Raw genomic sequence first — 23960 nt, 5'->3', positions numbered from 1 at the left:
GAGTTTTCTACTCCATTAGGGATGTGAGACCAAACCCTTGGGTGACCCAACCTCAGCAGCCTTACACCCTTACCCCCCCCGCCTCTTCCCACCCCTGGCAGCAGCCAGCAAGAGCCATGCTGCTCGGTGGTGGAGTTGTGAGCAGTCAGTGTGAGGTTAATGGTTGGACCGGATGATCTTCAAGGTCTTTTTCAGCCTAGATGATTCTGTGATACGTGATTTGGATGGGGTACAGCTACCCCTAAAAAGCTCTTGGGCTGCTTGTGCTATGAGCAGTCTGAGAATCTCTAAAGAAACCAAAGAAATCCCTTAGACTTTTGTTTCCAGTTATACTGTTACAGAAGAGTGGTGTTTAGAAGAAGCAGTGTGAAGGAACTAAAAGTGTCTGATGGCTTAAATGTATTCCCATGTAAAAGTCCTAAATTGCAGTGACCTTGTTTTAATCTTACTAGCACTGCTTGCTCCCTGTTGTCCATGTAGAATCTCCTCTCTGTGTGTTTGTTTGCTGGGCTAGGTGGTGTAGGCACTCTCCTCATGCTGAATAATACCTAAGTGTGTGCTGTTGACGTAAGATGGGGCGCTGAGGGGAGGTGCTGTGAGGAGGAGTAACGCTCTGTGGTCACTCATACTTGAAGCATGTAGCCTGGTTATACTGGTCTAGCTGCATCCAGACCGTTAGGCAAAAACTTTTCAATACCAAGGCCTCAATTGCTTATAAATCTGCAAGAGATTAGAGAACGCAGAAGGAAGGAGCTGAGTAGCCTCTTTGCTGTGCTCTAGTGCTTCGGTCCTGGGTGTACAGCAAAATTTGTAGCACTGATTTAGTAAAATGAGGCATTCCTACGAAGAGGCAGGGATTTTTAATTTTGACAAAGCGGAGATGATCATTAAAGCGTGCGTCGGAGCAGGCTTGGTCTTTTTGTCATGTTTACCTGGCCAAAGCACGTTATCTGGCCATTTTTGCTATTCTGGCAAGACCTTAGTGGAGCTAAGGGTTCACTCCAGCAGCAAGGCTGTCTAAAGAATATCCTTACAAAAGAAGAATCCATTAATAGTGAGACTTCAGGTGGGTTTATATGCCTTAAAAGACTATTTTTTTTCTAATAAATATATTCATGTCTACTCCACGTTAATTCTAATATAGATATTAATGTCACTCCTAGACCTGTTGTCACTGCTTTCCTCTGCCTGACTTTTTTTTCAATAAATATGGCAAATAATCAGTTTTTCTTCTTCATCCTGAAGCTAGGGCTTCATCTTTTTCATGCTTCAAATGTGATTCAATTAAGAAACCCGTGTTTTTGTTACAGAAGGGCCCACAGCATATTTGAGTGTACCGAAGGGCGTTTCATGCTTTTGGCCTGGGTAGCTGTGTGTTATCAAAAGGATACTTGCACTTTTTTTAAAGCTGGCCTGTGTTAACAGTGCTCATGGTAACTGTCATGTGTGAATCTGTCTTGATGTTAACAGTGGTATAACTTAATTGTGACATGACATCCCTGTAGTTACCTGCTTTCTCATCTACAGCTTTGTCTTATTGGCATCTATTGACTTTAACAAATGAAAAGGAGATTTGGTACTGGATGGAATTTAGAGACTTGCTGTTTTTTCCTTTGGATACTCGTTTCTTAAACTGTGCAAATTATGATTACTCTTTTATTTTAAAACAGAAGCTGACAATGTGAATTTGTATTACCGCTGCTGATTGTGAGGCAGCTGGTGTGTTCATCATTAGGACACGTGTGGGGAACCTTTAGTACAGCCATAACTTCTCTTCTCCTTACAGGCTTCACAGAGCCCAGTGTGCAATTAAACAGACTCAGGTAACTGTTCAGAAAATAGGAAGGGAGATTGAAGAAAAGCTGAGATGTACATCTACAAGCAATGAACTGGTAAGTTTGATTATCTAAAACTTTAGAAAAAAAAAAACCAGGCTGGCTGAAGCATCTGGCTGATGTCTTGACCATAAGCTTGTTTTTTTTAACGCTTGAACTTGAAATCTGTATTTGACCCTCTCATTTTAAATGGAACTCATCTGAGGAGTGTAATGTCAGTGGATTTTAGATTGTGTGTGTTACTCAAATGGATTGATAGGTCGCTTACTCTATTTTTACCTTTATTTTGGATAATTGCTTCTATGCTATAAAAGCATAAACATTGCACAGTGCATGAAAGAGGTTTATCAGGAAAACCAAACTTTTAATGATTTAGATAAATCTTGACAGGAACCTGTGGTGGATTTAAAGTAAGGTGAGTCTACTGGCTGTATCTTCTTGCATCCCAACTTCCTTTGGGTGAACAGAATTTATGCAAAAGCTGTCACTCAAGTGGCACATTCATTTTAGGCAGGAATTATATTAGATCTTGCAATAGCTTTTGACATTTGTTTTGCTTGTCCTCTTCCCCTTTCCAAAAAAGTATACTGGTACTAGTTTCTATTTTCTGCCCAGAAAGGCTGAGCTCAATTCGAAGAAGTGAGTTGACAGAACAAGAGTGGCTCATGGTGATTTCATTATTTTGATACTCACTGGCATGTGTGTAAGAAAGCACGAATTCGTGAAGTTATTTTATTGCTGTAAGGTAGATTCTGGGCTGAGAGAACTCAGCTAATTTCCAGAAGTGTCAAAGTGGTTTAAGGGTTTGACAGAATAGAAAAAAGAGAGTTTGTTTATCGGCTCTAATTACAGGGGCTGCATTGTAGATGAAGCAAAAAAGTCAACTCCCTTACTGGTCAATATAACATCTCTTTCAAGTGACTCCAACACAGAGCTTCTTTGCCCTCTGCTGGTATTTTGGCCGTTAAAAGGATTTTTACCATCTTTTTTTTCAGTTATGGATATCCTTGTCTCTCTATGCAAAGACTTCTCCTTTATAAATATGTGTGAGCAAAGCCATATGAAGAACACATGATCATACATGTGATGCAGCTTCTTAGCAACCATGGTCTATGGTATAAGGAAAGGATTACCTGGTTTTCTTTTCCTTTGTTCGATAGTGGAAACTCTTGTTGGGCTCCCATTCCCCTTAAGTGTGGAAACTACAGTTTCATTCTTTAATATTGAGTCCTGCTTCCTGCTGAAGTCTTGGACCTGAAGGATGAGCGTGCATGTGTAACTGAAGCTGAACAGTTCCTTCCACTTCATATTTGCAAGAGCTACCTTTTTTTTTTAAGACAGCTAGTGTTGAAGTAACATTATCTTCATTAACTGCTTGAAAAAGTGAAAGCTGGCAGAGTTACACAGAGTGACAGTGTTTGGCAGTACTTACACAGACCTTGCTCACGAGTGTGACTACTTCAGTCTTTGAACTCTATCAGATTCAACTGAAGAGATGCAACTTCTCTTTTCCATTTTGAATCTGTCTTCAGGTATTCTCAATAAGTATCTATTAAACATAAGTATTTCTGCCATAAAACAATATAAAACCCCACTTATAGTAGACAATTCTGCTTCACCATGCACATGGCTGCACAATTTCTTAGTGGAGACAGTGCATCAAAGAAAAAACCAAATTCTTTTTAAACACAGGAATAGATTTAGAGGAGGTACAGGACAAATCCTAAAACTTTTAAAGAAGGGATCCTTCAAGTATAATTGTGTGTAACGATGTAATCTGCTCCCCCTCTCTGTGTTCTTTCCTTTTGTATCCTTTTCTTCCTCATCACCCCGAAGCTGGCAATTGCATCTAATAGTGCTGCTTAGACAGCTTGAACATTTTTCCAGCTCCCTGCCTCAATTTAGTGTAGACTGCTCATTGCTCATCTTCCTTCTTACTGCCGAACCCTTGGCCAGAGAATAGTGAATGCTCATTGTGTTGTTAATGCTATGCTGTTAGTTTCTATGTATTTGTCCTTTTCCTTCCTCTCTTGATTTCTGCCCTGGGCCAGGTTGCATTGCTGAGCACAGGGGAGGAGGTGCAGCCCACAGGAGGAACAAACACTGTGGGACACAGCTGAGTTTCTCTCCTTCCTGAGCAGCAAAATGATTAGGGTCTTTGGTTATCTATGAACTCAGCCTTTAGTCTGGCAGACATTAGTCTTGTCCTATTCTTCCATTTCATCATGCCTTTTATGGAACTGCAGAAAAACTTTTTTTTTTTTTTTAAAAAAAATCTATTCTTCCAATAGAAAAAGGAGAGTGAATGTTTACAGTTGAAGATCCTGGTGCTACGTAATGAACTGGAGAGGCAGAAGAAGGCCCTTGGTCAAGAAGTAGCCTTGTTGCATAAGGAAAAAAGTACTTTGCATGACAGAGGTAAGTGTAGAAATATTACTGCTTCTATTAGATATCTATAACCCTCTGATCAGAAGGATAGTAGCCTAACTTATGATCATGGTGACCAAAATAAAGGGGGTGGATTGTTTTTTTCAGTCTGTCTCTAATGTGCTTGTGTTTTTCTTTATCTGAAGTTTACAGCCAGATATATTCTCTTCACCATCTGTGTCATACTGAATTCTGGACAGCACTTTCTGGTATCCTGTCTCTAAGTTCTTACTATGACACCTCTCTAATCTTAAATCGGTGTTTAATTAAACTTTTATGAGAAAATCAGAACTGCTGCACTGTAATATAGTAAACAGTGGCTTGATGCAGTCACATTATGTCAGGAGAGATGTTATTGTACCTGTGGTTAGGATTCCATTTTAAGCGTTAGAAGACAAAAATCCCTCTTAATAGCTTATTCTGTAAGTGAAAGATGAAATGCTCAGTCTTCTTGGTATTTTCTTTTACTAGGAAAGTGCCCTGTAATAAAATGCTGTATCGTTGTCTCTTTGGAGCTTACCAGAGACCAAACTACACGGATGTTTAATCTTGTTGCAGGACTTTTTTTTTTTATTTTTAACACTTAGTTGAGTCTAAAATAATTAGTTACGGCTGAAAATGAGTGTTTTGTCCCCCTCAATTCTGGCTGTGCAAGTACTGAGATGCCTTAACTAAATTACTCCACTACTGTGGACACGAGGGGAATGGGTGTTAACAGAGAACGAGGATTTGTTGGTTGTATTTGGCTGGTGGATGGTGTGTAGTGCATGAAGACTTGTGTTCCTCCTGCACTGTCATTACCAAGTTTGGCAGCATAAAGTGGAAAATGGGCATCTAAGAGTAAGTGGAGGATTACTGCCAACGTTTGTGTCAGTATCTACTTTTAAAACTTCAACTAACTAAGAAAATATTTGATACTAATTTTTCTCCTGATGCTGCATGTTGTTTAGGAAATGCATTTGAGACTGAATACCAGAAACTTCAAGAGCATAATGAATCCCTGCATGAATTAAGAAAGGAATGCACTGCTAAGAGGTAAAAGGACCTATGCTTTTTCTGCAATTGGAAAGGAAATAAAAGCTTGAGAGAAGGCCACTTGAAGTGGGCATCCTAGCACCAAATTCTTCCTAATATCACCCCAAAACTTTTGTTAAGACATCTCTGCTACTATTTGTGATATATAAAGGGATAATGAACAGTGGGAAGTCCAGAGAGAAGAAAACGGATGCTTGGTTGCATGTGTAGACTACGAAAGCACTTTTATGTCTGATTTACTGTAACACAACTTTGTAATATTTAATTGTCATAGTCAAAACACACCTACTATGAGGTACAACTGAAAATGAAAAGTTAGCTTTGTCTTCTGTATTTTTTTTTCTTGTGGTGAAATTACCCAGCTTTTTTTGGGAAGGGGAGGTGATACTTGGAAATATGCCGAAGGGATACAAGGGCTTGATATCTTTACTTAAAGCTTTTGAAGAAACTAATTGTTTTGGGATCTCTTTCCCCAAAGAGAACTGTTTTTGAAGACAAATGCCCAGCAGACTATTCGATGCAAGCAATTGCTGTCGGAGCTATCCTATATCTACCCCATTGATCTGGTATGTTTTTGATGTTCTAAAAATCTGCTTGATGTGAAATGAATTTCCTATTTATTATGCTGTGAGCAAATATCATGTTTTATTTGTGATGAAGCTTGCTCTTCACTCACGCTGTTTTTTCCAGCTTTTTTCTGGATTTGGTCCTCAGATTGCAAACCTCACGGGGAGAGGACTTATGCCAGCATCTCTCATAGTCTCCACTATAAAAGTAGAATAGCTGTAGCAGTAATTTAATGGATACTTTTCATTTTGTTTACAATTATATAACGTAACCCTGACAGTAGGCTAGCTGGACTTTAATGGAGTACATATAAACAGATGTCAAAATACTGAGCTCCAAAACCTTTTATATAATGAGTTGATTAAGATGAACTCTTCTTTTAAAGAAGTTGCATTTATTTCTGAATTATATGAAATGTGAACTAAAACACTATGTCAAAGTCACTTTGGGTTCCATTGAATACTTATTTTTTTCTTTGCAAAAATGCTTTGTTGTCATTGGATTTTGTGCAGGTTTCTGTTTTCTAGACGTTATTGTTCCATTCTCACTTTCCATTGTTGATTTTAAACTTACAGAATGATCAAAAGGATTACTTTGTTTGTGGAGTCAAGCTTCCTAATTCTGAAGACTTTCAAGGTAGCTGGATATTCTTAATTTAGTTGTTACAGTTGACACTGCTTCTAAACTTCATAAAATTAAGTAAATGGATAGCACTGGCTTAGCATCCAAATTTCTGACTGGAAAGGACTAGACTAGAAGAAAACTTATGCATTATTTATTCCTACTTCCTAGCTAGTACAAAGGTAGTTACTGTTGGCTCTTAAAAAAGTACCTCTGTATTCTGAGACTCAATACTGAAAGGCTGGAACAGGCTGTGGAGTCTCCATCCCTGGAGATGCTCAAAACCCAACTGGACACAGTCCTGGGCAACCTATTGTAGCTGACCCTGCTCTGAGCAGGAGGGCTAACACTACAGAGTTTCCAGAGGTACCTTCCAAACTTAGTGATTCTGGAAAATATTTGTGTCTGACCTAAAAGTCCGTTGTGGCTGCTTTCAGTCTGTAAATCTTGATGGGACAACCTGCATAAATCCCCATTCAATTTGCTGTAGTTGCTGGTGAACTTAACAAATAAATATCTTGCATAAATAAGACTTTAAAGCTGCCTGACAGTGTGGAGTATTTTACAAGTCAGCTTCTACTTTAGCTGTCTACAGTCATCTTACTGCAAAAGCAAATATATAGTACGCCTGTCTGTGTAACAGTTGTACAGGTAACTGCATGCATTTATCTGCAAATGTTTGATGTGAATTGGAACTTAATTAAAATCATCTTCAGAACTTCTTGCTCCCAGTACTTGCTTGCTCTGCAAGGCATGTGGTTCTTTGGGCAAAAACCTCAATCAGTTGCCTAACTCCTTAAAGCCATCCTATACAAATGAACTTGTGCTAACGACGTGATTATTGGATGCTAGGATAATGGAGGAATAATCTTTAAAACAAATTTGTTTGTCAATATGACAAAAATCAGTCTATTGCTTTGTTTTCCTGATTGCACTAAATGTGGTAATGAACTCAGTTTGGTTAATCTTGAAATCAGTGGTTGTGCATCTTTTGGCCCATTTTCAGTTTACTGGTATTAATTCCTTACAAGGGAATTACTAATTCTGTATGGAAGTCTCTAGAAATATTGTATTACAAGGAAGAAGTACTAAGCATTCAACTTAGTGAAATATGCAGTTACATTTGAAAACCAGCTGTCTGACGTGTATCTTATTTCAGACTCTTAGTAGATAATATTTAAAAAAAAAAAAATCAGGCATCTGAAGTATCAAAAAAATTTTATTCCCTAAAAAGTTAGTTTTGTGTTGATTTCACAGGACTCCCTTGTGCCTCAGAAGGGATGACTCTGTCATGTTGTTTTTATTGGTGTGTTCACTCACGAAGAAGAAAAAAATAAGAGAAAACAGAAAGGAAAAGCTCTTACATGGCTAAAGAATATAATTTGAATCACAAGACCTGTGTGTATTCCCAGCAGGTGAAGCTTTAAGGTTGAAACCTGAAGTGTCAAATTGAAAATGATACTTTAAAATAATGGGTTAATGTGAGTTCTTCCAGTTATTGGCAGAGAACAGAGTTCATACCCTGGGGTCGGTGTCTCTCCAACTGATCTCACTAATGAATAAAGTTATGGAGGAATGCAGCTTTTCCCTGACCCCGATCATACATGTCAGCTACATTTAGAGAAATGCAGAAAGTTTAAGACTTGAATTTTGTCTTGGGAATTTTGTTTCACTTTTCCCATCTCTTCTTCACCCTCCCCCACCCAGCCACATGTTGAGACGAGTAACTTTTAACTTTGAAAGTGTAAAACTGGAAGGAGAAAAAAGCCATCACCCGTTTACACTGCCCTTTAATGAAAGAGTCAACGATAGTGAACTGCAAACAGTTGGAAAGCAGTCTAAATTTATTTCAGAATTGCACCCGTTCTTAAGTTATAACTTGTGATAGCTTCATTAATGGTATCATTCTCTAAGCAATAAGGATGAACTTGTGCTGAGCCTGCTGAGAGATACGATTGATTAAATAACGAAATCTTTTTGTTATTGACAGCAAAAGATGACGGAAGCATTGCTGTTGCCCTGGGCTACACTGCTCACTTGGTTTCAATGATATCCTACTTCTTACAAGTGCCACTCAGGTATCCTATAATTCACAAGGGCTCCCGGTCTACAATCAAAGATAATATCAACGACAAACTGACGGAGAAAGAACGAGAGTAAGTATGTCATAAATATGCTTAAACAACAGATCAGCAACTACAAAAAAAAAAAAAAAAAACCAAACAACAAACCTTGAGTTTTGGGCAGTCTGAAGTGACATGGAGTTTGAAGTTATTTGTTACTTTTTTTCAGTAGAGGTGGGACAGTCATTTGAGTTTCTTATGTTGGAATTTAGTGATCTAATAGAGCTTTGTCATTTTAGGTCTGTTGGCACACACATATTGTTGATTTGTTTTCTAATAATGCTAGAAAAAAAAACTTGTGTCTTAGATGTTGGTTTTGGCTGCTGGTTGGAAAACGTGCCTTTCGTGTTTTGCTGCTGGCCATGGGAATAAACTGCAGATAGCAGAGTAGCTTCACTGAGGAGTTCCTTGCCAGTACTGGAGTAGTGGTTGATAACCATGAGGAAAATAAAGAGCTTTCTTTAACACAGAGGATTTTAATCAATTGAAAAAGAGCACTGTAAAGCGTTATCTAGTATAAATCAACTTAATATTCAATGCAGAGCTTTTCATTTGTTCTGTAATAATTGTTTTTCAACATGTAGCCACGCTGTTGTTGTTGTGCTACTAGGAAACTGTCTTGCTGTCCTTAAATTCACTGGCTGCCTCCTCCTGCATTTTGGCACTTCGCCTGTTTTCCTGCTGTCTCTGCACCTGTGTGCTCCAATATGAAAATAGTGGTAATTATTGGTTTTATTCATTTTGTAGCCTTCAACCACAGAGCTCAAAGGAATGTAACAGTGACCAGCTGTGGGAGGCCAGCTGCTCTGCTCTGATCCTGTGCACGTATGGGGGGGCTGCAAAGTCAGGCTTGCAGCACCAGTAACTTTGATTTTTACATATGCAGGGTTTGAGAAGGGAACGAAGTAAATGGCTGAGGGGAAATGAATTTGTGGAAAGTAGCTGTCTCTTGACATAAAGCCTGTGAAACAAAACCCAAAAAACCCTCTTTTCTTTGGAAGTATGCAGTCAAAGTACTGTGATATTTTAACACATTCCTAATAGTCTAAATCAAGATGGAAGGGTCTTATCATGTATAGCTGAGAGGATTAGGATGCTTGGAAGTGTCTGATTTCTTTTTGAAGCTCAGTGACTCTTGACAGCACAACAGAGCTACCTTGCCTTAAGAGTTAAATTTAAAGAGTTTTCCTGTTTTGACACAATAAAATACGAGTCTTGCAACTTAATTTTGATACCATTTTAATAATTTGGCCAAACGCTTCCTGGGTAACTTAACAGAACATTAGTCTGGCTTGCTTGATTTCGGTTCTCTGAGCATATGATCATACTCCTTCCTGTACATCGCTTTCAGAAGGGTAGCAAGCTAGAACATTTATATCTGGAAAACAAATTTCTGAGGAGTAGAGCTGCCTGTGTGTGGGTGTATAAAGATTAAACCAATTTCCTGTTGTCTGAAACAGATTGGATGGTTCAGTCCTTTAGGCTACAGCCTTCCAAACCCTCATGACTTAATACTTTATTTCACAATAGAGTTTTGAAAAGGAGAAAGTTTAACTAAGCATATGGATCCCTGTTGGGCCATTTACCTGTGTTCTGCAAGATTTTTTCAGGATTAGCTCCTGCCTGAGATCTTCTCTTCCCAGCTATTGGAGAGTCAATCCTACCAACTCTCAAAGGACTTTGGTTGCTATAGGAAACCTCAAATATCTTCACTTGCAGTTTTCTTTCTAAGCTTATAGCTCATGTTTCTCACCTGCTCCTAACTGAACTGAACATAGCAATGAACAGTCATTCTTAAATTTATTTCAGTCACCTGTCCTTTAGCAGCTTTTCAAACTCCAACATAAACTGTTGAGTAATTACAGTGAGGCTTTCTCTGTACTGGGTCTTTACTTTAACACATAGCATCATGATTATTGACTAGGTTAAACATTTTACTTGGCTTCATGCTTTTCTTCTGGACTGCAGGGTTGCCCAGAGATGTCTATTAAGAGCTTCTAGAACTTGTGCACTGGGGGAATAGCTGATGTTTTTTCACTTGAGAGCAATTTCATAAGTACACGTGTTTGTTTTTAACGTTATACTGTATAAACGTGTTACTTCACTTTCAAATTTCTTTACCAGCTTTTTAAAGCCCTTAGAATAACTTGGTTAAATATTTTGAGAGCTTTCAGAATGTAAGTTAACGTTTGGGAAATACTTTTATTTGCTTCAGATTTGTTTACTTGGATGATCCAGGTCACTTAAATCTCAAAGTTCTTGTAGAAGTATTCATTCTTTTCTGCCGCAATTACTGTTAAATTGGAATTTAAGCGTGTATAAAAGAAGTAGGAGTCTGTGGTGAGATCTTAGCACTCGTTTGGCTGCGTTACTAAAGGCAGAATGGGGTATAGAATATGTGCCAGTAGCATACAATATATGGTCAGCTTTGTAATACTAGAGATGCTAGTGTTTATAATCTATCCAGTAACTGTTCCCTTCTTGTATTCCATAAAATAGTTTTGTTACCCCTAAAAGGCTCTAAGTTTTCTCCCATAAATCTCCTTTTATGACTTTCTGAACCACCAAGGTAAGGCAAGAATATAGTTTTCACTAAATATCTCATTAATGCGCTTCAGTCATCCCTTTCAACATCTCCAGAATGCATCAAAGATGTAGGAAGAAAGAGTACTATTCCTCAAACATTCTGGAGTCTGAAAGATTTCAAAGGAAACGATGGATATGTAACTCCCAAACTTAAGCCACTTAGGACAGCAGCATGTTCCTCTCTCCAGTGACAAACGCATTTGCTGAATAAACCACCTAAATTCTTTGGCACTCTTCCTGCAGAATGGAAAGCTAGCACTTCATTGTGTTCTCATAAACACAGTGCGAATGCTGATATCAAACTATTTATGATATGACCTGACACTGTCTGTCAAGCCCTGCATTTAATGCTTCTGTTAGTCTGCTCCCAGATTTTTAGATAATGAATAGCTTCCAGTTTAGGCCGAAATAAGGATTGTTATGTCTGAAGCGAGACGTTGTGAAACTGCCTGTGTTGGTGTTGCTGCTATTGTAGTGGTTTTTTACACAGTCTTCAGTTCTTCCAGTGCCAATGGAAGAAACATCTCACAAAGTAAATGCCTGCATTTTGCTGGCTGGAAGCTCCTGAATCTTTTGAAACCACGTCGGTCTCCTTGTTAGTTAAAGTGAGTACAGGAAAGCAGACATGCCATCTGTTTGGGAGTCTTTTGGCATCTCTGTTAACTCAAAGCTCTGCTCGGTGCCTGCTTTTTATAATTGGAACTTCACATGACACTTCTACAACTGCTGGTTGAATATTTAAGAACAGAATATTTGCTTAATCGAATCACATTAGAAATATGTATACTCCCCTAAGAAAAATAAAGTTCTTTGGAGTTTAATCACCTTTCTGATGCCCTGTGTGTGCCTGGACAAATGAAATGCATCTTCTGAGAAATTATTTTTGAGGTATTTTCGCATTCTCATTCATATCGTATCTTTTAAATATTTTCAAGAACTCTTACCTGCTAGGTAATATGGAAACAAAAATGATTTCAAGACATAGTTTTTCTAACGTTGTTTCATTGTAGTAATAGTAAGCAGAAATCAAATAGTACATGCAGTCTATTCTACCCCATCTTCCCACCAAAAATGTGTTAAGGGAGGATTACAAAACTAGCAGTAGTAAGAAAGTAACCATCTCAAAAAGTCATATTTCAGGTTAGGGGGGAAAAAATGAAGGGGTAGAATACATAATGTAAAAAAGTTTTGTATTTAAAAGACAAAAAGAACATTGCCGTTTCCAAGGCTAGCTACTGGAGCACATATAAGCATTTCAGAGTTGTCTGGTCTTGAAGAAGTGATTTTTTTTTTTTTTTTCCTTGTGTTGTATGCTTTAAATATTAAACTTGTTGCCACTTAATGTTATAAAGATAAAAAATACAGATACGTTTAAAAGTAAAATAAAAACCAAACAGGCACTAGACAGTCATGGAAGAAGCCTGATGTAGTCTGGTGTGTTTTTTGCAGGAATATTTGGCATTAGCTGATCTGAGGTAACAGTAAACTACTGTAAAGTTTTCCTTGGCATTTTATAATTTATAGAAAGATTTAAGGTCTTGTCTTTTCCACTCTGCTTGACAAATAGACACCAACAGACTGAAGGATACACAAAGAACTGTGATGCAGTCTTGGGCATCTGACAACTTTGCAGATAAGACTTTTATGTACCTCAGGAACTAAAAAGTTGTATGAAATGGCATAAGGAGGAGTGAAATTTAGCATGCTGCCATGGCCTTCTAAATTATGCTGCTACCTGTCCTATCTGAACATCTCCTGTTGTCACTAAACATAGGAAATGTCTGTCTATTGCATTATTGTGTCCTCATAGAAAACAGGACCAAAATCGTACGCTTTGTTTGCAGCTGAAAGTGATGGGTCTGGTCCTGAAGTAATTTCCTGGAAACTATTTCTGTGATGTGAAGTTATACATTAAAATTGTCTTTTTCTGGAGCTCTGCCTCATCATTATTGAGAACTTCAAGCGTGCCAGAAGACTGTAATTATTAGTTAGTTTTTGTCTTGTTGTTTAATTTGGGTAGGGGTTCTAAGAAGTGGCTGGTTTGAGTCAGGGTTGTGGAGATCTGCTGGCATCAGACTTGGTCTGGGAAGAAAGTCTGAGTGCATCTGACCTCCTGTATCACAGAGGCACTGCAGCTCCGCTGTGATCCTTAAAGGCCAGTTTCATTTCATTGCTCTAACCCGTGTGGGAAGTGCTAAGGTACGAATAATCAAAATTTTTTCACCGGGATGAAGCAGTCTTTTAGCAACTGAAGAATATATCAAGCATGAAATGCAGCTGCCCTTGTTGGATCTTCAAGAGTACTTCTGGATTCCTGAAGGATGTAAAGCCATGAGTGAGTTTGTCCTCACGCAGCTTCTGTACAACTAAAGCCAACACGCAAGTGCAGGGCCAAAGGGCTGCAGCACTGTGTGTGGTGAATGTTAACATAGCTGCATGGCTTGTTGATTGAGTCTTGAATTCAAACCAGCAGGCTGGTTTGCCCCAGTTTGGGATGCTTTTAATTAGGTTAAGGAGCCAAATTTCAGAGAAGTGGAAAAGTTAAGAGTAAGTTGGGCCAGATGCACTTTTAATCCGCACATATTCAAACAATTTAATTTGATATGTTGGTGTTGTATTTTTAGACATACTCATTTGCACTGATAAAACTTGCATTATATTGTGTGTGGTTCACACAGTATTAAGTCGTGCAATATGAATTAACGGCAGCGTAAGTTCTGATGTAAAAAGTTTCACTTCTAAGGCCTGTGAGTAAAGCAGAGTTTATATCAAAACCAGTTCTGCTACAAGACTGCTTCCAAATTTCCTTTCTTGATGAACTGGGGTGTCTTTCAATTCTTTTAAGTGTGACAAGCTGGATTTGCAAATAAGTGGAGGTAAGTATTATTGAACAGGCATATGGGTAATTTTGGAGCATTTGGAAGCCACTTGTTGAATGAACATAGTCTAAAAGTGGTCCTCACTCCTGTGGCATTGCTCCTGCTTCGAAGAATGGGAAAATCAGAGTTTCAGTTTTAGCAGGCTTAGTATAACTGAAGGTGATTATTGCTTTTTGCCTGGTAACAGATAAGCCACCTATGACAAAGCAGTCTGAAAAGTTGTGACACAAACAACTGAAGAATAACTTTTCACTGACGTTAACATCTTCCAATTCAATTGAGAAGTCTTTAATCATATTTGGTACTTTGGCTGAGATAATGAAATGGCAGCTTTGGGAAGAAATCTTGGCAAACTTAAATCAGATGGAGGGAGATGGTTGAGAAATCTAATAGCTGTCAAAGCAAAGTTGATTCTTTGTGGTAGATTGAGTGTGTGTTAAGTGTTCAACTATATTGCTTAAAGAATGTTTTTTGCCATGAACTTGTCTTGAACTGTATTTTTACGTTCCACATTCTTGAGGATATTTAGCTAGAATCCTGGCTTATTTTATTCTTGATCACCAAAATAATGCTTTTGCCTTCACTAGGTCAGCAAATATTATTGTGAGTAGATTAAGAATTAGATCAGGTGTTCGTTAATAAATTTAGATACTGTTAACACGATTCCTGGGAACTAGAAGCGTTTCCATGCTCCTGGCCAGTCTGAGAAATCAGACTGTTTACTGCAGTAGATGAGACCACTGACCCCAGACATCTACAGCTGAGAAATGTTTCTGTGAAGACATACTAGTCTTAATTTACTCCCATTGGAACACTATACTCCTGATGAGATTATTTTTCAAAACATTACTTCATTTTTCAATAAACGGAGACCTGACCTGTATAAAGTGTTCTCTAGTTAAAAATGATCCTTCAGTGGCAGGGAGATTTACAGTTGTGATAGTGAGGTTGTCTGCTCTGTCCTTACAGATAGTCCTTGCATTGTGATATCCATCATGGCTTGTATGTAGCAAGCCTTGAATTCAAGCTGAAATATCTCACAGAAATGCACAATTTACAAAAAGCCATCAGTGTTGCTTGTTCGATGGATTGCTAGCTGTGTTTCAGAGGTGTTTTGAAAGCATTATTTGCTGAAGTAGTAGAATATACATTTATAAATATATAAATCGGTGACTGTTTTATCATGAACAATCTGCTTTTTTTTCTTGCTTTTCCTGTGTGCAGCCTGTACATATTGAAGCTATTGTACGTTCTCCAAGAGCAAGGTCACAGCAGTTACACTTCTTAATAGAAAGATGGCAGTGCTTCTGCTTTCGATTATCATCTTGTTGAGCTATTCAGATAGGCATTTTGAAAATACATTTCATAAAGTTAAACTGCCAATATGTTTTCCTTTCCCAGTAAACTAATTATCTTTGTATTGTGTAAAGCTTGAATGAGGATATGCTTTTTTCCCTTGGCAGTCTGTATTTTTGTCATCAAGTTTGTTTTACAAGTGTAGCTCTTTCTCTCCAGTAGAAACTAAAAACCGTATTGTAATCAAATCTGAATTCACTTGTGATTTGTGATTCATATTCATGTCTTAATCTCATCTCTAACAAAGCAAAGCGCACACTTGTAATCCTTCTTTTCTGTCTTTTCATTTGATTTCGGCATTGCTCACCAGGTGGGGATCTTAACTTTTTCACTTAAAACTTTTCCAGTCATGCTGATTGTTGGCAGACTAGTTAGCTGTTCCCGGTAGGCTAGTAGTCACCCAAAGGTCAGTTTGCAGCCTACACCGTCAGCTGGTAGCTTGATCTAAAAAGGATCCAAAGTGCTGTGTGTTGCATCTCTACTTGAGAAATTGAGTGGTGACGGCGGTTTCATACTGCTGCGTTTTAGTTGTGTTCCTTCCAACAAGCACTCAGCTGCTTAAGATCTGTGCTGGTTTCTGTTCTGAAGCTGATAGAGCTGTGGTGCAGCTTATCTGAGAAGGAAACAGGTTTTGAAGCTGTGTGGCCAAAGCTTCTTCTGCCTTTGTCTTCTGGTGGAGTGCAAAAAGGTTGGAAGTGCTGGGGGTTTTGGTGCCTGTGACTCTTTAGCAACCTACTTTTCCTAATACTTGATTCGAAGTGTCCTTGGGAACAGTGATTTCAAGTGAGCTGGTTGGACAATGGTAGGCCTTCTCGCTTAAAAGGCTTTCAAGGTTTGCTTTCTTCTGGTTCAGAAGTCCCAGCACTTTTAAATAAGGCAAGCTTTCTCCTCTGGATACAACATTCCTTTAAAATGAGCAAAGAGGATGTGGTTAGGTTGGAGGGAAAACACTAAGTCCTTCCTCCCCTGCCTGCCCCCCCTCACAGACCCCCAAAAGGGGGGTGAGGTTGAAATAATTCAAACTTCAGTAAATATTTAAACCCTGTTGTTGAATACTCCTCATACTTCAGTCATATCGAGCAAGAACTTGTGACTTTTTCAGGTCATTATCTTATCTGGATTGGGCTGGTTAGTTCTGTCCTTGTATAGGGTGTCCTATCCGTGGGCTTAAGCTTGAAATTCATCATTTTGTAAAGTGTCCTAGATTTTGGTAGTGTTGCGTGAGGCACGGTTGTTCCCTGGTTCTGATGGATGACCCTGCTATCACACCAGTGCTGTTTCAGTTGCAGAAATTACATCAGTTCTTTATCCGTATAATAGTGAGTAATTGGGTTGCAGCTGCATTCTGCCAAGTCTGCTCTACAGTCACCTCCCTGCAGCCATTCTGCTTACTGTCCTTGAAAATAAGAAGGGAAGGAAGAGACCGAGTCAAGTTTGTTCACTGGCAAAGTCAGGGGATGCAGTTGGGCAGGAGCTCTCAAAGGTACTGCAAATATGGTGATGTGAAAATACAACGCTATCAGCTTCGTTTAGTCGGTGGGCTAAGTCTCTGATCTTCAGTTAACTACTGGATAATTAAGCATTCTTAAAAAGTGAATGTCCTTGCTGTTAATTTCGCTTGCAAAGCTACAAATATTAGTGGTCCTTGAACTTTTGCATCACTTCAAAAATTAAGGTTATCTAACACAATTCCAAACTAGATTTGAAATTTTACTTAATATTTGCCAAATGGGATGTAGTAGCCTGTTTAAATTGGGCCACGCTTTAGCTTGTGGAAAACAGTTAGATGTGATGTGTAAAAAAAAAAAAAAATCATTATTTTGCTGACTTCTTCCCTAAAGAGCTTTCTGAAGTAGAGACTAAATTTTGAGACTTTAATATAAATTGGGATATGGCAGAAGTCTGAACAGAAGAGAGAATAGAAGATCTAAAACATATGGTGTAATACCAAAGTAGAAGCAGGTGAAAGCAGTTAAAAATGAAGCAATTTCTTAAGCTTTAAAAATAGTTTGTATTAAAGACAGGCGGTTATAGTCAATAAAATTTGGCCACCAATATATTGGTACATATGTGATTTTTCTGGATACAGAAGAGTTCATAAATCAGAACACAACAGTAAAAGTATTTGGACTCGAATTCATAAGAGATACTTGAGGTCTGAAATAAATGTATGGAATAAGGATTCTTTCAGCTTTTCCTAACAGTTACCATCTGACTGAACCAAGAATCCTGTGGTGATTTACTGCATGTTCATCAAACACTGAAGTAACTATGTAAAACAGTTAGATTAGCAGAGGATATAAAATTAAATGAGATCTTGATGGCTGCTAAGTACTTGTCTGAGGTCAGCTAAGAAAGGTGGGACGGAGAAGAGAAGTTCTTAGTGGTTAGAGTAGAATATTTGGCACAATTTGAGTTGGAAGAAGGATGGTCTAATGCATCAAACACTGAAATTAGGCTAATCTCTTTTTCAGCTTTGAAACAGACCTTTAGCTTTCCAGAATCAGTATTTGTCTGCAACACAAGTAATCTTTAAAAGACCTTTTTTCTGTAGTCAGTTTTCTGATTTTTTTTTTTTTTTTTTTTTAAATACATCAGTATTAGTGAGCAGTTTAGGTTGGAGACACTAGTCACAAACTTCCTCTGCGGGCTGTCTTATCAAAGCCAGTGGTTTAGTCCATCTAGTCAGAAGACAGTAAGAGATGGGTTAAACCCCTCTTATTAAGAACTAACTAATACTTTTTATAAGGCAGGACCCCACCAAACCTGACTGATCCAAACTGTAGCCATCTCACCTTAACTGTAAATATGAAAGGGAAGAATCCTTGCAAGAGGCTTTTCTCCGCTGTCTACCCCTGAGATTTCTCAGACTCGCTGTCAGCAGCATATAGGCAAAGTCTCCTTCATTCTGCCTTGAATCATAGAAAATCAGGCTGAAATCAACATCTAATTTTAGACAATCTTCCTACCCCAAGGAAGGATGAAGTTTATTTAGAAGGAGAATACAGGGTGGTTTGAACTTGCCTTAGAGACGATACATTAGATTTTCTTTGTGCCTGTAACTTTATGATTATAAGATGATCTGCTTTTATCTGGATGAACAAGTAGTTTCAGCAACATGGAGTGATGGCTGGTGGTCTCGTGGGGCCAACGCTGCAGGTTTTGGATCGGATTGATGCGGAGGTGCCGGAGAGTCACAGAGTCTGCCTCCAGCAGAAATGTTTTCAGGCCCCTGGACAGGTAGAGCTGGCAAAGGTGCTCATTGAAACTCATGTCTGCTCATCCTGTACGACTCCCAGACTGCCAGCTGTCTTTAGACATAGTCAAGTATACATCTCGAACTGGAAATGGAAATGGTTTAACACTGATATTTCTGTTCAGCTGTTTGCATCTTAATGATTCAGCTAGAGTGGAAATAATGGCAACCAGCCACTGTTAGTTTTCCATATTGACTGGAAATGCATATACTGAGTTTCTTTTTTTTTTTATAAAAAGACATTTAAACCAGAGTTGACACAGTACTCTGTCTGCAGTCTTTATAACCTTAAAAATGTGATCTACTGTAGTAAGATTATACTTAGCTTTTCAGTTTCTTAGAGGTATGCCTGTTATGTCTAAGATATTTCTACCTGACTAAATACCATGTAAGGAAAAAAAAAAAAAATTCATTAAAGACTAGCTCCAAAGTAACAGCTCCCTAAGAGTCCTGCTGATGGTGTAGTTGGGTATCTGTAAGCTTGATACCCATCAGAATGGTATTTCTTATGCAAATATTCAAACTATTTTAAAACTTAGCATTTGTGAAGTGTTGTGAGATCCTTGAAGAACTCAAAATCTAATTCCATTGTTGATGGTAGGGTGATAGTTTAAACTTGGAGAATAGGTAGACTTTCAGCCTTGTTTTTTATTTAAAAGGCTGACTTGAGGTTACTTTTCCCCATCAGAGTAGCTCAACAAAGCATGTAAGTAACCTTTGCCTCGCTTTTTTCTTTTCACAGCTCTTTTGGGAGGGTTTAATGAGGCTTAGTACCCTAGAAACTTTCACATAGAGTGTATAGTGTAAAAGAATACCAATGTTGACACTTGACTTAGCCACTCCTTTTAGCTGGGATTTCTTCCTTTTCACCCCTGTTTGCCTGGGCGGTTTACAAGGAAATTAGAGATTCTTCCTTTCAGGCTTGCACTAGTTTGTATTCTGATACTTGAGTGCACGCTTTGATTTGTCGGTCTCATTTGAGTTTCTTACAAGTAGATATATTTGGTTACGTAGATCAGCAGTACTCTAAGCCTTGACCTGCTTATACTTGTTTGCTTACTCATCCTATCAGCAAAACCTGCCTGTGTGTACATAGACTGAAAGTCGGTTGCCCTTCATACTTCAGAAACCCCTTCTTTGTTCCTAGAACTGCTCGTGGCATCCAGTTGTGTTAAACACAGGATTTCAGTGCTAAGAATAGTATCCGATTTGAATATTAAGTGCCTTTGATGGAAGAGGAGCGTTTCATGACTAGCTGTTAATAATGTGCTCCCTTCCGACTTCCATGCCATTTTTTTTTTCTTGGCTGAGGTTTAAGCTGAAGAGTTCTTTATCCAGCAGCTGACGTCTGCTTAGGAAGTGTGGCAGTAATTAATAGGGGATAGGCTGAAATAAAGCGGTTGATGTAGACTTGGAATTAAGATTGCAGGTAGAGAGGAGGTGCTTATTCTTGGGAACCCTCCAAGCAGGAGAGATGGGAGAGAGGCATGGTGGGGGCAGATGAGTTGCTATCCCTATTCTCTATTCTAATCTCTGCTAAAATTAAACTATGCAGAGATGTTTGGAAGTACTTTGTAACTGCTTCTGTGACTTTTTAATTTATTTTTTTTTAAACTGAGAAACAGCAGTCAAAAACCTTTTCTTGTGAGACTGGGAAAACTTGGATCTTGAATGTATTAGCATAAACCTTGTGTGTGTTTTGAGGATGTAAGCATGATATTGTTCTGGTTCACTGTGGAAAAAAATACTCTGTCATTGTGGTATCACAAGTGGAAGAATACAGCTTTTGTCTAAAGTAACACGCCCTGAAACAGGAGGTGAGACACATGTCTAAAAATGTTATGCATGTGTATGTTTTGTGGTTTATTATGGATGTGCCTCTGTTCCTGTGGTGTGGTACAGCTGGGTAATGCTGGTCATCTGACTTGTATCCCAGGGAGTCCTATAAAACAGGGTACATGACTCAAATTAATAAAAACTTTACATTTGTCACAGTTCTTCAGGATGAAATAAGCAAAACATAAAACTTCCAAAGCAAACGTAAGCTTTTAAGATCGAGAATCCTCTTTGTTATCTTAGATCTTAAAGGCACATTTTGACCATCTGGTTAAAATCAGTCTGGTGTACAGTTTGGATCACTCTTACACAGTGTTCTCCACCTTCTGAACTCAGAGTGGGACTTGTTTAGTTTCAGCATCTTTGGCACAGTTGTCACAAATCCTAAAGCTGCCTTTCCACCAGCCTGCTGGCTTGTTATTCATCACTACTAGTCCCTGTGCTCTTCCCCAGCACTGGCTCTCGTCACTGCTGACATGTCAGATGTCTCAAATGAAGCAAGAATAGCCTCGAGTACAGCGGCAACATGAGGTGCACAAAGACCTCCAAATGGAGTTAACATTTAGTAACTTCTAACAAGTTGTTGTTTTTCCTTGCATCAAGTGAATCTTCTCTGACCTAAGATCATCTTCATGAGTCACCGTTAAAATTATTGCTGCTGTATGCTCTTTATAGACAGAATATCTGCTGTAAACCCCAGGGTGTATTAGGGCTGTGTTTTAAAATGTCTACACACTCTTGAAAAGTAATATTCTGTAGTCATAAAATAAATATCAACGTATTTTTACAAGGGCATGCTTAGAACCTCACTGAGCAGAAGCTGTTTTGTTCATAGTTGTTGCCTCCTAGGATGGTAGGTGTGTGACTTCCGTACAGTGTGTAAGTACTGCTCTGAGGAGGACCAGAGCTCAACTTAGAGTGGCTCTTAGGAAGGATTTCTGTGCAGAAGGGGCTGTTGGGCGTTGGAATGGGCTGCCCAGGGCAGGGGGGAGTCCCCGGGATCCCTGGAGGGGTTGAAGAGTCGGGCTGAGCCAGCGCTGAGGGATCTGGGGGAGTTGGGAACGCTCAGGGGGAGGGTCATGGTTGGGCTGGAGGAGCTGCAAGGGCTTTTCCAGCCTCGATGATTCTGAGTGTACTCAGAACAAGTTTCCTACTACTTGGTAACTTCTCAGATGATGTTTTAGTGATTATACAACAGAAACCTGTAGCTTGTTTTTTTTCTTCTTTCCACTAAACATGTGTCACACCTACTCATTTGAGTTTGTCATCTTAGAGTGAGTATCTGTGTTTCTGTGTTATGTTTTAAAGGAGCTTAATTTTTTCCCCAAACATATCAGCAAGAATGGAAACAAGGAAGGTACATGTTGGAGTAGAACGGGCAGGCGGATGCTGTTTTGCATTTAATTGAGTGCTTCATGATTATAAAAATACTAAAATAGTAGTTTTCAAACGTATGTTTTGAGCAAGTATAACTAAAACCTCACACAGCAGACTTAACTTCTTGCAGCGTGCCAAAGTCAGAGATTTAGCTTACAGTTGTGCTTTTCTAAGGAGCAGGCAAGAAAAATTTCACATTGGGAGCCAGCAGTTAAAAGTTGTGTTCAATTATACTCAGTGAAGCACTATATAAAATGTCGTGGTTCCTCTCCCTTAAGTTTATTGCTTGTGACCAGGCTTCATGGGCAAGCAAGATAACACACAAAGGAGGAGACGTAAAAGTTGGTAATACTTTTCTCTGAGTCATAAATGTGCGTACACAGACATCCGCTGACATTTTTCAAGACTTTTGTGTAAATGATTACGTTATGAAAGCTGACACGAGGATGTATGTAGTTTAGAGTCTTTCAAGGTTAATTAGTGGACAGAACAGAAATGTGAACATTAGCAAAGAAGCAGGCCCAACATGATAAATATAAAAGCTTCATTTTACCACTTAAACTGTATATGGTAGCGAGCGCTGTAAACCACTTTTTATACTCTTTTTCTATACTGCATGTATCGAAGAGCTCTGTGTCTAATAATAGAATATATGGTTCCCATTACTAGTGACTTAATGAAATATTATCTTCTAGTGAAACATGGCGTGTGTTCCTAATGGTGCTTTTATTGTCAAGCTTGAGTTAGTTTTACACTGTTAATTGTAAAGGTATCCTTTAAATCTAAATGCTGCTCTGTTTGGGTAGTGTAATTGTAGATATTGAAATGAATTCTTCCTGATTTGTATTTTACACTTAGGGTAATGCGTCGTAGAATTTTTGTAGCATGTGTTCATTTTGAAAGGTTTTATTTTCTTGCATGGGGAACTAGTTGGATTTATAGATCTATTAAGCAAGGTGAGCTAGATATATACTACTCAGGGTGATTTTTATATTCCTCAACTTGAAGTGACCTAGTGAGTTTGAAAGTAGCATAAAACTTGAAGCTGACATCTTAATATTCGATCTGCTGTGATCATGACCTGTTAACCTTTAGCTTTAATGGCGCTATATAATTCTCCTTAAAAGTTGCAAATGTACTCTGCTGTGGGGCTGATTGATGATAAAATACACTCTGTGTAATCACCCCTCTAGAATGTGTGTTGTTTCTAGTAGATATTGATCTCCTATGTTTGTTATCTTATATTTGAGAGACTTTGGCTTCTGATGTAATGTGGGTTTTCTGCAGATAATATGCTCACCATCTTGATTAGGAGCTACAGAACATACAATTCTTGAAAAGACAAAAAACTTATTTCGTAGCGTAGTTCCCATAAACATAAATTTTAGATTGTACTAAGATGACTGTATTGACCGTGATGATCTCATAACCTCTGGTGGAAAGGAAGAGTCAAAAGACCATCCTAAGAAATACAGTCTACAAATATTAAACGTGTTTGAGAATTGCTTCACTTAAGGAGATTCCTAGCACATAGGCATAAAATGATATTCTTTAATGCAGACTGTCAAAGAGTTTCAATGCTTTAGGAACTAAAGTTTTGATTCACTGATCTCATGTAGCAGTTAAGACAGAAATAAGCTGTGCTACTTTCTTCTAAGCTACATCTAGATATTTAAAATTGTGAAAAATGCTTTATTGATTAAACAGGAGGTAAACGTTAGGAATATATTTGCAAGGGCTGTAGTGACCGATGATGCTGTAACAGACTTTGAGCCTTTAGGGGGTGTGTGTGTGTGAAGCTTCTTGAAAGAAAGGGAATCGCACTCTGAGCATTGTTCTGGTGTGGTAGGAAGTGAGCCTACAAGTGTCTTCTGTGTGCGAGAGATTTGTGCTCTTTCCATCACAAAAATAACAATCCAAGCACCTTTCTTAAAAGGTTATTTCTGTTTGGAAATGAGCAAAGCAAATGCGAATGGCTGAATACAGAGGGATGATACGGGATCTGGTATTATGCTGTATGCTGCTTAAAATATGCTTCACTTAGTGAGAGAAATGCTGCAGC

The 23960-nt window shown here is 38.5% G+C and overlaps 1 protein-coding gene across 2 annotated transcripts in view; it reads left to right on the top strand.

Moving 5' to 3' along the window:
- Nucleotides 1–23960, top strand: part of UVRAG (UV radiation resistance associated) — a 97768-nt gene that overhangs the window by 42575 nt on the left and 31233 nt on the right. For both annotated transcript variants that reach the window (XM_074918746.1, XM_074918749.1), the window contains exons 7-12: nucleotides 1787–1892; nucleotides 4127–4253; nucleotides 5213–5297; nucleotides 5776–5863; nucleotides 6440–6500; nucleotides 8476–8641. In XM_074918746.1, coding sequence (XP_074774847.1) covers nucleotides 1787–1892; nucleotides 4127–4253; nucleotides 5213–5297; nucleotides 5776–5863; nucleotides 6440–6500; nucleotides 8476–8641 — 633 coding nt within the window. The remainder of the gene's footprint in view (nucleotides 1–1786; nucleotides 1893–4126; nucleotides 4254–5212; nucleotides 5298–5775; nucleotides 5864–6439; nucleotides 6501–8475; nucleotides 8642–23960) is intronic.

The sequence above is a fragment of the Athene noctua genome, chromosome 1, assembly GCF_965140245.1.
Source record: "Athene noctua chromosome 1, bAthNoc1.hap1.1, whole genome shotgun sequence".
Classification (NCBI taxonomy): Eukaryota; Metazoa; Chordata; class Aves; order Strigiformes; family Strigidae; genus Athene; species Athene noctua.
The sequence above is the reverse complement of the archived record's forward strand: the minus strand, read 5'-3'. Positions and strand labels throughout refer to the sequence as shown.